The sequence below is a fragment of the Cylas formicarius genome, unplaced genomic scaffold (genome assembly GCF_029955315.1).
Source record: "Cylas formicarius isolate icCylForm1 unplaced genomic scaffold, icCylForm1.1 PGA_scaffold_6__28_contigs__length_40554024, whole genome shotgun sequence".
Lineage (NCBI taxonomy): Eukaryota > Metazoa > Arthropoda > Insecta > Coleoptera > Brentidae > Cylas > Cylas formicarius.
Genome location: NW_026844347.1, coordinates 23594047 through 23606911, shown reverse-complemented (window position 1 = coordinate 23606911; position 12865 = coordinate 23594047). Strand labels below are relative to the sequence as shown.

General features: G+C 35.0%; 2 protein-coding genes across 2 annotated transcripts; one reads left to right on the top strand and one right to left on the bottom strand.

The window, feature by feature from the left end:
• Positions 1-1331: 1331 nt before the first annotated feature.
• LOC132703550 (uncharacterized) lies at positions 1332-12272 on the top strand. Its single transcript, XM_060672876.1, has 2 exons — positions 1332-4915; positions 11579-12272. Exon 1 carries the CDS (start codon positions 1474-1476, stop codon positions 4828-4830), a length of 3357 nt encoding a protein of 1118 aa, XP_060528859.1. The 5' UTR covers positions 1332-1473; the 3' UTR covers positions 4831-4915; positions 11579-12272.
• Positions 6391-9036, bottom strand: LOC132703552 (uncharacterized). The gene is made up of 2 exons (XM_060672877.1): positions 8537-9036; positions 6391-7482 (listed from the first exon to the last, which is right to left on the bottom strand). Exons 1-2 carry the CDS (start codon positions 8952-8954, stop codon positions 6695-6697), a joined length of 1206 nt encoding a protein of 401 aa, XP_060528860.1. The 5' UTR covers positions 8955-9036; the 3' UTR covers positions 6391-6694.
• Positions 12273-12865: the final 593 nt, after the last annotated feature.

The window sequence follows — 12865 nt, the reverse complement described above, 5'->3', positions numbered from 1 at the left end:
TTAAGTGGTACTGGAAGTTTGAGAATGTAAATGAAGTTCAAAGACAGTGGAGAAGGGAGTATGATACAGAACCACCTTCAAGATTAACAATTACATGCATACGAGACAAATTCGAAGTTCATGGAACAGTGTGTGATGTGCATAAAGGTCATTCAGGTCGGCCTCGAACAGCTACAAGTGATGAGTCATCAACGGCAGTCTTGGAACTGTTTCAACGCTCTCCTAACCAATCTTCAAGGCAAGGGGCACGTGAAAGTGATGTAAGTGCTAGCAGCGTGCTACCCATTCTGAAGAGAGGCAAGTATCGTGTTTACATTCCAAGGCTGGTGCAACAGCTAAATGACGACGATCCAGATCGAAGGTTGCAATTTTGTGAATGGATTCAGGAGATGGTGATACGTGAACCGGGATTTATGGGTAGCATCATTTGGTCGGATGAAGCCCAATTCAAACTTATTGGAACTGTCAATAGGCACAATTGTGTTTACTGGGGTGAAGAAAATCCTCACATTACAATTGAAAAAGCTGTAAATTTGCCTGGTGTAAATGTGTGGTGCGGTTTGTCATTGGACCTTTTCGATTTGAAGGCACTGTAAGTGGTATTAATTACCTAACAATGCTTGCTGATTGCATATTTCCTGCCATTCGTGCATTATAAGGTAATGATGATTTTTATTTTCAACAAGATGGTGCTCCGCCGCACTATCACAGGGACGTACGAGCTTACCTGGATCAAAATTTGTCGGGCCGGTGGATAGGACGCAAGGGGCCAATCGAGTTTCCAGCACGCTCTCCAGACCTTACACCACTGGATTTCTTCTTGTGGGGCACAGTAAAAGATGAGGTGTACAAACGTAAACCACGTAACCTAGGCATTCTTTGGAATGAGATTCAAGCAATGTGTAGAGAAATCTCATTGGACCTTTTGATACGATGTACAGAATCAGTGGTGACTCGTACTCAGAATTGTATTGATGCTGCAGGTCACCAATTTGAACAGTATTAACATTTGTTATTTATGTTTCATTTACATTGGACTTTCAGCTTTCTATTTTCCTGAAATTTAACTTTGTAGAATGGTAAATAAATTTTCTATGGAAGTTCAAAGTGTGTATACATTTTTTTGAAGCACCCTATATATATATATATATATATATATATATATATATATATATATATATATATATATATATATATATATATATATATATATATATATATATATATATATATATTATTTTCTACGTAGAATATGCTGTTATAGTTTGAGGTACTAATTCCGGCACACACTGTATAAATTGAAGACTCATAACTATCAAAAAGCTACGGATTATTTTCTTTCGGTTAAAAAAGATTTTATTTCCATAATAAGTCAAACAACCAATATTCTAATATTCGATTTATTGTCAACTTGTCAAATGTGAATTTGTCATCCAAATTCTACCAAATTTAAAGTGTGTTCTCTAAAAAAAAATGAAGAGAAAGCACTCTAGCGCTAATAAAGGCAGTCAAAAAGATCTTCTAGATCAATTCAGTCCTCTAAATGTAGGCAAAATCATTCCTGTTCACAAAAGTCCTCCAGATGTAGTTAGGCCACCGAAAGCTACAAAACTCGACCAACAGATTTCAGAAACGTTCCTCAAGTTACAAAAAGGAGATTTCAAACTAAACTTGAAGGAAACTGTTGCCGTCTATAAGCCAACCAAACCTTGCAAACTCAAAACTAAAAGAAAAAAATTAGTCGGTCGCGGTCCTGCAGATTTGCAATTTGTGGACGAAATTTGGCGTGAGAAGCAAGCACAGTTACAAAATGAACTCCATCAACATTTCAACGAGAACGTTGGACAAATTCGGAGACTTAGAAACGAGGAAGGAAAACGGCATCACGCTATAGCGCAGAATGTGGTTGGTCCGGATTGGTTTATGGAACTAAACACAAACCAATTAAATGCAGTTGAACAGCTACAAAAAGCAATAAATGAAGATTTGGAGGTTAAGTCAATCGAAAGCACTATGGATGTATTGGCCAATTTAGGGTTAGTATTAAGGCCGAATAGGAAAAACGTACATTTTGCTCTTGATCGCAGTTGTGGATTGCCTGTGAAGTTTTTGTTGGTGCTTTATCAGATAACTAATCCTAATCGACGCAGTTACTCGACGAATGATAGGTTACTTCTTTCTGCTGTTGCTCACCTCACAATAACGGAAACTTTGAGAGAGCTTCATATTAGAATACCGTCTCCACCAAGGACACGTGAAGCGATTAAATCTATCACTACACAAAGGTTTAGACCGAAGTTGTACGAGTCCCCTTATTTACAACCTTTGAGTTATTTCCCTCCACCTCCAAAATATAGTGGTATTTACAAAAATAAGCACTTGCAATACCCACAAAGTCTCTATTTTTCCTATCTGCAAGGTTTAATTCTGGACAGGATGAATCAGCAGAACAAGCATCTACCAACTACTCTTGAGCAACAAAATTTTGTTGACTATATGAAGGCCAATGATTTCTACAGTAGACTTGACGGTGCTGAAACGTTACCGCATTTATTGCCGCCAACAACGATTTCTCGTTGCGCTAATGTCAATCAGGACTCACCCAAATTATCTAAACTGCCGGTGTTTGGTTACCAACACTGTCGTTGTGGCGATGGTAGAGAATCAAGGCCAAATAAGAAGCATTTCGGTCATGTCCAAAATGCATTGGATGATGTTTGCGTATGTAATAATTGTCTGGAGAAAAAGGAGTTGGATTTTACTGTGAGAATTATCGGCCGTTTAACTGAAGCTCACTCACAACCCGGAACGATGGTGCCATTAATTCAGGGCATTACTCTAGGAAGGGCGCGTAGTTACCTATTAACATATCGCAATAGAGTGTTAGCCTCAAAGGCGATCCGTAATTTATCGGAAAATTATAGCACTCATGTCGTTGGAGGTATCAGTTGGAGCCAGTTAGGTCCGGTATTTAATATACTATCTACATTAGGTGAAAAGGAGTGCCACTGTAGTGAAATTAGTGATAAAGTTAAACGGATAGCAGATCGTCAATACCCTCTTACTACAGGCAATGTTAAGTATGCCATAGGAGGTGTCAAAGAGACGGAACAAGGTCCAGTTTATATATTATCGACGGTGATCCTGAAACAACCTTGCAAATGTTTGGAGATATACAGAAACAAACTCATCCTGAAAGGAACTCAGAACCAGTTGGTGGATGGTGATACCAAATTCGTGATTGGCAGTTTGGTTGAAACACATTTAGGTCCAGTTTATCATGTCGCTGGGACTTTAGCACAAAGGCACTCAAATTTCAGCACCCATAAAGTCAGCTCAAAAATTTTTGCTTCTTGTGGGAATAAGTCGAATTCCGACACCGCGTTTCCTTCAATCGTCAGCAGTAGTAGTAGGCAGTCGTTTGTAACAAAAAGTTACTGCAAATTAAAGCTTGAAAATTTTATGAAGCACCAATGTGAATGCGAAAAATGTAGTAAGTCGCTGCAGAAATATGTTACTCCTGTCCTAGGAGGACTTACCGAAAATCAAACAAATATTGTCCAGGGGATTTATCAACCCATGTGCAGTTGCCTCGTAGATCATCTAAATAAAATTAAAAAAATGCAAGAATATAGACTCAGAATAAAGTTGAGACATAAAATGCGAATGGAAGGGACAATGTTTCAAATATCAGGAGTTAAGAATACAGTATATGGACCTGTTTACCTGATTTCTGGAATATCTCCTCCCGAGCAATGTCAATGTGCCAACAACAACTTAAAAGGGGGAGGGATGGAAGAGGAAACGCAGACACCAAGGGCAAAAATGCCACCTACAGGAAGGATTAAATACGAAATATCTGGAGTAAAAGTGGTGCCTGGTGAAAATGTTTATATTATATCTGGAGCCCTGCCGGTATCTGATTGCGAATGCATGCAATTGTTGAAAAGATTTGAAAGTTGCCATAAAGTATGCCTGGAAGAATACGATCTTTTCCTGAAAAAAATTAATGAGGAAACTCGTCTTTATGCAGAAGAAAGTAAATCTTCAACAAATAGCTTGAAAGATGCCGAAGCTATGGCTCCTAATTTGGAGTCAGATGCCGAAGCGTCAACAATAAAATCATTGAGCGACGTAAGTAAGGCTACTTCAGAATCTGAGAGCTTTAGATCCATGACACCTGTAGAGAATGACGAAGGTTTTTTGGTGAACCAGTCAGAAATTCATCCCATTAATTTACCAAAAGACACTCCGACGCCAGACTTTTTTCTTTCCAGACAATTTGCCATTTTCAAAGAATTTCCTATAAATCGAGAACTTCAACGAAAAGCGTTAAAATTCATTTTAAGTGGTATGGCCGCTGACGGATTTCCATTGGCTAAACTGCCAGAGTGTCATAAGTTGCCTATATTTCGCATATGGCTGAAAATGAGGTCAGGAGGTTACTGGACCCAAAGCGACATATTTAGGTACTGTCAAAGGAGTAAATGGCTTTGGAGGCATACAGATTTGTGCCATCGACAGCCTAGAATGGTTCGGATGCCTTTCGACGCGTCGCAAGCTGGTCTGATGACTTGGAAAGATGCAAATTTAATTAAGGGAATTGCCGCTGATCGCATCGAAACTTACTATAGACGCCTAAAAAAAACGACTATTAATACGGGAAGGGAATTCTTCGGAACTACATTTTCATATGAGTTTCCCAATCGCACATTCAGAAACTGCGCTTTCGCATACATACCAACCAAAGAGGAAGCGGTGTTTGGCTATAAAATAGTTCAACAGTTCGACAGTAGAATACCTCACAAAAAATTTCCTTGTTATTGTTAACAAAACTTCATCAATTGCTTCATTCGTAAGGAGGAGTCGCAAAAATTTGGTATATTTTAGATGGCGTCATTGGAGTTTTCTGAGTGTAAGTTTCGCAGTAGTTAGAAGGGATTCAGAATTTATCAAAAGTGTCAAAAGTAAAAAGATTTATGCGATTAAAATATTTTGTAATACAAAAAATTATTTTGATAATTTTTTAATTCAACTGCCTAATGTCAATTTAGTCCAAAAATCTCATAGAACTATTTTATTCACTTTGAATTTTATGAATTGATAAATTGCTTATTTTAACTTGAAAAAATCAAATTCGCATAGCAACATTTTTAACAGCTTAGCTTTTGCTGTGAACGTTATAAAAATCAAAATTTTCCCCAGCGCGTTCACCAAAACTTCATTTCTCAATTGAGTATTATTTTCAAATGCCAGTAACACTTCGGATACATTTTAAATACGTTGTTTATTGCTTAGTTAAATTAATTTTGAAGGAATTAAAGCGAACCAAAAGAGTATCACTTTTTTTCAACTTCTAAATTATTTATGCTATAATTTGGACCAAATAAACTTTGAATAATAACTGAGTAAGCTTGTCATTTTCTGGCGATTTCCGATCTACAAAGGTTCATTTTGTGAGGAAGCAGACTTAGGAGATCCTGAAAATATGCAATATTTTAATCTTTTTGGCATATTACGTAGATATCTCTTAAAATCGGTTACAATCACGGATATAAGGAAGTGGCCAAATGCAAAGAGGCAAATATAGAAGAAACGTCAATGAATGCAAAGTTTAGTTGATCCAGACTATTCGGTAATATTTTATTTTCTTCGTAGAAAATCGACTACAGTTTTATTACTCGGCTGAGCGGTTCCCAATAAAATATCTAAATTTGATTTCGAATTTTGTAGAAGGTTTGATAATAATAATAAACGCTTTTAATGTAGAGGAGGTATACCCAAAATGACACACCATTTCAATTTTTTGTGCCGTCAGCACTAAAATTGACTCTCTATTTGACAGTTCTTACCTATTTTCGCCTTTCTTTTTCTTAATTTCACTTTCCTAAGACTGTGCGATATACATATATTTTTTTAAATTTATTTTCGGAGGATAAGCTGATGCGGATTGGGTTGTAGATTATGGAAATGTGGAAACAGTGAAATCGTTCTCTGTCTTTGTTACGCAACTTCTTCTATTTAAACAACAGCGATAATGAGATAATTCATTGTTTTCCTTGGAGTATGCATATTATGTTCTTCAAATATGTGAGGATTTACGAAGAAAAGAAAAGTTAATATGAAAAAAATATCATCAGGGCACTACGCCAATTTGCCTCATTTGAAGGTACGTCGTTTAACTGTTTTATTTTTTTACCAATAGAACTATTTGTCCTTCAAGTTATTTTTTTAGAAATTAACGCGTTAGTACGTAATTTACAAATAGTTATTTTTGTTTTCGTTAAACGTGCACGTCGAAAACTTTTAATATTCAGACTTAGTTTATGAAAATTTTCGTATATTGCATCTTTCAGTACAGTAACAGCGGACGACTGACGTGTGCCGACTCGTAGATAATTAAATCTACAGCACCCTCACGCAAGTGTACACATTAATAACCGATCTAGATCATTTTACCAGTCCATGTCATTCTCAGCCGACCTCCACTAATTTTTACAATAAACAATCACAATATTCTAATTAAATTTTAATTAATTCATTCCAAACCAAAATTTTTCAAAATAATTTCAATCAACAACATAACAAAATTACCGAATTACACAAATCGTTTTTTAAAGATATAAACATTTTTTAGATGTCTCGTACTCTATAATTGCAGCGTACTGCATAGTACTGTATAATAGCATATTGATTATATCCAATTTCTTTTGGCGAATTGCTCAACTATGAATCGATACCTCCTTCTGTGTCTGACCGTATCCTCTCCGCTCATCTCCTTTAAATTTTTCATGTGGTTATATTCTTCCGTAGTAGTATCCTGTGCGTTCTTTTTCTCTGCACACATCACCACAGCGAAAAAGATACAATGCGGTAACTGACCGGCAGCCGCCACATTAAGTTCCTTCATGAATGCTTCACGATTGAAAATTTCTGTATCCACTTTTAATTGCCTAAGATTTCTAATAAATTCTTCATAGTAAGTATCAATCAGGTTGCCCAAATGTTGTTCAGCTACCGAAATTTCCACTGAAGTCATCAGAAAGAACACCAAATCTGTAGCAAAAGATCCATACACGGTGGTCTGCAAATCTATTATGGCCGACTTGGGGGGATCGCCAGGTTTGACCATAATGTTGTTCATCCAAAAGTCGTGGTGTAGCGTGGTCGCCCATGGTTCTCTGACATCGCTGATCACAAACGCGTTAACTGCCATTCCTTTCTTAACTCTGGGAATTAAATGAGCTAATTCGGTAATCTCCTCCATTACTCTCAAAGGTGCTTCGAAAATTTGCTTAACTTCAGGTTCTACTTGTCCTACGTTTTCGAATCCATACAAAAATTTCTTGATGTTGGTTTCGAATAGCTCAAGATTTCTTAATTTAATGGCGATGGGAATGGAGTGGAAGGCGGCGAGATTCTTGATGATGGATTGTGATGTCGACAGGTCAAAACCTACGTAACGATTTTCGTTCCTGTAACCTAGAAAGCAAGATCCGTCTAATATTTCTAATATTAAGATAACAAATATTGCGATCCATTTCACATGACTGCTTTCCTCAAGAGATTTCTCTCACTATCATTTTGGCATATTGTAGGTATAGTTACTTGAATAAATTTAAACAACATTAACAACACAATATATTTTTTTAGACTTAAGAATGTTAAATATTAGACAAATGTTTGCAATCAAATATTTTACAATTACATATATTTCTGAAGAATTTATCAGCAAAAAACTTATTTGCTATGATTTTCTTTGAAAAGAAAGCTATTATTATATTTACTTTGCAGGTTTCCGCTGCTCTCTTATAGCTTAAACAAGAAGTCTGTGTCTACTCCAAATTTGAATAATGAATATTTATTTTATTTAGTGTATCTTATTTTTATTATTTGTACTTGTCCATAAAATCAAAGATTACCCAGGCATTACACTTCTAATTACGATATATATTTGTAGAGAATTTATAACCCAAATTTATAACATGATGGATACATGTGCACTTCTTATAGACCATTTATTAATTTATGTTTTGTCCATGCATTTTTTTTTCATAGGTGCTTTTAATTTTATTTTACAAATTTACTAATTTTTATTTTTAAATAAGCAAAAATTATTATTTTTGAGAAATGTGTTCCCTAAGCTGCAAAATATTACTTTATAATCTACTCAAATTTTCTTAAAACAACAAGAAAAATTTTCTAGATCAGTTATCTATCCCGGCAGTATGATTTGCTAAAACAGAGAAGAAATCCTACAGAAGTTGCAGCTAGAAATCTTTTCTACACTAAACTTATTAAAATACCAAGACATTCTCATTAAAATGTAGCTTGGCTACTGCGGCGGAGGGAACGCAGAAAAGCCCTTTGGTGTCACCTAATGCAAATGGAGTGTGATTGCCAAAATTTTCTCTCAATGTATAGAGAACTTCCACAGAATATTAAACAAATAAAACATTCGTGAAAAAACTAACAGACTGACAGAATATAAAGCTTAAGCCCTTGTCAGATTTGTTTTACAGATAATGGTACTAACCAGTTTCCGCCAGATTTTCTAGCAGAATCAAACCATGTTCGTCAATAGTCTCTTCAGGGTCTAAACTAGTTCTGGCCCCGTAAAACTTAGGAAAACAATCGATTACATCCTCCACCCCGTTATCCCTCTGGAACTTTATCATCGTAGGTATAATCGTAGTGTACCATGCTATTTCGTTAGGGAACGTAGCTTTGGTGTTGAATATCTCCCGGATGGACTTATTGGGAGGAACACATTTAGCAACAGCGTGGATTTCTTCTTCTTTATCGCCGTCGCGCACTTTAATGTCCAATTTTAATAAAACACTACCATAATTTTCACCCGGTGCAGTCAAACGGACCGTTTGCTGGCTCAACACGGTTCCGCGTACATAGTCTCGAACAACATCCTGCAATTTTTCTATCTTCACGACCGACATTACTGAGAAAAATTCACATCAGCGGAGACGAACATTAATGACTGAGTATTTCAAGGCTGGTACTAACGCTTATCGCCTAGAGTGAATATTTATTCGAAAGTAGAAAGTACAGAGACGGAATGAATATTTTTTATCGTTTTTGACGTGTGGGCGAAAGAATAAAGTCCGCATTACATGTTAATATGCATTAATTAATAATTATTAAGCAACATCCAATAACAAACTGATATGACGCAGCATTCTGAGCATGGTATCTCTATATATGAGTGGAATAGAGAAGGTAACTTTTGAGTTTTTAATACGTTGTATCGATTTTTAGGATTCAGTAAAATTTTCCATGCCTATTTTTCCCTTTTTTTATTTGTCTTCACATTTTTATTTGTGTGTTAAAGTTGCATTAAATCAGGTGACAGTAAATCATTTCATTCATCATTATAGTTTTGAAATTCAAAGAAAAATATCTTTCATCGTTAGATAAAATATTCATATTAATATACATATTATTATTATTATTATTATTTTGCAACTCCCTCTATGGAGCGCTTTTATAGCCATGCACTCGAATATATTTTGCAAAATGTCAATTGTTTTTATTTGGAGTATTAGGCAAGCCCAAGTGTTACTAATGAGAGTTCGACATTTTACTGAATTCGTTTTATTACTTAATATCGTTTTATTTAAAGTACATTCGAACTTCGATAAGTCAAACTGCGATTTGACACATGAAAATTTCGAGTTATCAAGACTTCGAGTTATCAAGAAAAACTACAAATGCATGTACTTTTTTGTGAATTCATTCATTTTTTAAAATGGGTTATACGTTACAACATCCCTAATATCTGTGATTTTTGAACAAAAAACGAAAATTATGAAATAGTAGTACATATATGTATGTAAATATTAAAGTTTACTCTTTCACTGGAAAAAAGTCAGTTATTTGTGACTGACGACCGGATTTCTTATTTTGTTTTCAACAAAAGCTTCAATTTTATTTAAACAATTATAGAGGGAAACAGTTGTGTATTCACAGGTTTTCAAATAGAAACGCAATACAATCAACGAATTTTGAACCAATTCATTTGAAGGTGGTTGCTGAGAATCATCTTCCAATTCCTCCTCCATCGTGTCACTTTCGTAGTCATCTTCGATGTTTAACTGTACCGGTTCGGATCTGCAGGACTCGATAATATCTTCATCAGTAGGAAGCTCTGAAGTAACAATATCCTCATCCACATGTATAAAATCATTAATGGTGCTACCTTCTGCTATACCTCTTATGTTTGTCCAAGCTTTAAATTTGATTTCTATTTGGATTTCGTCTTTACTCTTTTCTTTTAGGCGTTCACTTAGGAAAATCAAGGGAATCTCATCTTCTTCTTACAATTCAAAATACTGACCAAAACCGGCTTTTTTAAAACAATTGGCAATTGTTTCAGGCTTAACGTCGATATTCCATGCGGTAGTTACGTTGTCAATACAATCCATTAGTGTAATGTTATTATTTTTGTTTTCTTCGAAACGTTCCATTGCGGTGATGACTGAATGTTTATTTTTCAAAATTGTAGACACTGTACTTGCCGAAATCCTATACTTCACAGCTACATCTTTATTTTTTGAGCCACTTTCCACTTCTTTTAAAACCTTGAATTTTTGATCAACAGACAAAGCTTTTAAAGTCCGTTTTGATGACATATCAACAAATGCAAAAATCCAAAAATGTCTTTAACATAATGTGTAAATTGAATAGGGACAGTATTTTTCACTTAGTATTAACTAGTAAGTCATACAAGTGAATTAGGGGGTTCCCCAAGAAAATTCGACTTATCGAAGTTGGCACCAAATGTTTCGTTCGAGTTATCAAGATATTCGAGTAATTCAAGTTCGAGTAATCAAGACAAACTAACACGCATTTCCTGCTTTTGACGCTATTGCTAACCAATTTGGTTCGACTTATCAAAAATTCGAGTTATCGAAGTTCGACTGTATTTGGAAATGGGTAGGAATGCTTCTTATTCTGCCTACCACTCAGATCAATATATAAAAACGTCGATTGACCATCGTTTTCGGTAAATACCAACGGCTTCAACACCATAAGTCCTTTCTCAAACCCAAAATAAAAAACACTGTTATCAATTTGACGTTTTACTACTTTTGGTTAGTTTTGATTCGAAAGGTTCTTAAATCAAAATCAATCTATACTTTAAATAATCATCTGGAAAACCAATCTAAAACATTATTTTTGAACAAATATCAGAATCAGTTTTTTCTGGTAAGACTGCAAAATCATTATTTTACATAACGTGGGACATCATTCTTCAGGAATTAATACCGTTTAGAAGTCAAGCAAATGAAGTAGCTGGAAATAAATAAGAAATAATTCATATGTTTTTTGTAAGTGATGGCCATAACTGCTGCGGTCGAATAAACTAAAATTTAGAAATTAATTCTCGATATATGGATTTACTCTCCGCCACTGGAAGTATAAGGGAAAAAAAACTACTGCTTCTTGTCTCCTGTTGCGTCATTTCCATTGCAATGAAACTAAAGAACCACCCCTAGCTATTCGAAACGAACATCGAGGCTATCCTACCTCTAAACTACCATCTTCGCTTTGTTTGTTTCAGATTTGGTGTCCTTTTTGACAATCAACATTTGGACAACATGACTGATACGTATTAAGAAGAATTTATCAGAAATCTTTGAAAACTTGTGGAGCAACTAATCATATTATTTTAGTATTTTTTTCGCTGTGGTGATATGCGCATTTCAACGATTCAGAGCACAGAAGAAGGTACGAATTTATTGTTGAGCATTTCGTGGAAAGAAAGAAAAAATCCGTAAAACTAGGAAATACAATCGACTCCGTTATCCCTCTGGAAATTTTGTATCGCAGTAATTATTGTAGTGTATCGGGAACTTGGCTTTGGTGTTGAATATCTCTTTCTTTGTTGCCGTTGGTGCTTTAATATCAATTTTAACAAGATGCATCTATAATTTTCTTCAAACAAAGTCAAATAGACCGTTTGGTTGTCCAACACAGTTCTGGGTAAAGATATCGTCTATAATCACATGGTGCAATATTCTACTCTCGGAATTGATATAATTGCCAAGCATTCACAGCCGCGGCTCGAGAATTTTATCAATATACAATACCATAACAACATAAAACACTTAATTACTTGACACGTAAAAGTATAATCTTAGAGTTATTTTTCCAATTTTGTCAATTATTGTGATTAAAATACTAAAAATACTGGATAACGAACCCTTTTAAAGATTGTATTTTTAAAATTTCCTTAAGATTTCTACACAGGTTAAGCTTTAGGAAGCTTCGTTTAAAAATTAATTTCCACTTTTAGCCGGGTATACTTAATTTACACATAACGTATTCATATTTATTAAACACAGAACTTTAGAATTGAATTTCAAGATATTGCCAACATTATGCAAACAACCTACGATCATGCGGTACAGGGTATCTCATGTTTCTCACTTTTTCGAGGTACGTCACTTATTTTTTATAGTTAAAAAGATACGATGTGTAGTGACAGTAGTGACAGCCTACTATAATGTAAAAGATTCTTTGTGCAGTCAGTTTTATTGTGAGAATATTTTAATATTACCAACAATCTTATAAACATGCCGTAAGAGAATGTATCCATCTACATTTCAAGTCCTTTAGAAAAATATTGTTACTATCGTGACCCAATTCCTGACTTCGGACGTATTGTGTTGCAACTACAACCAGCGATTTATGCGAAATGTTTCTCACGATTGTCATTTTAGATATAAAAATAATTATTCAGAGAAGCTAGAAAATAAATAGGGATTTACTAACCAACTGGCTGCTACAATGCTATTATCATCTAACAATAACGTCTTTTTAGGTTTCTAGACTTTAAGAAGAAAAC

Excerpts from the sequence above, each read along its gene's own strand:
- LOC132703550 (XM_060672876.1), top strand. The coding sequence starts at position 1,474 with ATGAAGAGAAAGCACTCTAGCGCTAATAAAGGCAGTCAAAAAGATCTT.
- LOC132703552 (XM_060672877.1), bottom strand. The coding sequence starts at position 8,954 with ATGTCGGTCGTGAAGATAGAAAAATTGCAGGATGTTGTTCGAGACTAT. Across the intron at positions 7,483-8,536 it reads AGAAAATCTGGCGGAAACTG|GTTACAGGAACGAAAATCGT; the intron begins GTTAGTACCATT and ends CTTGCTTTCTAG.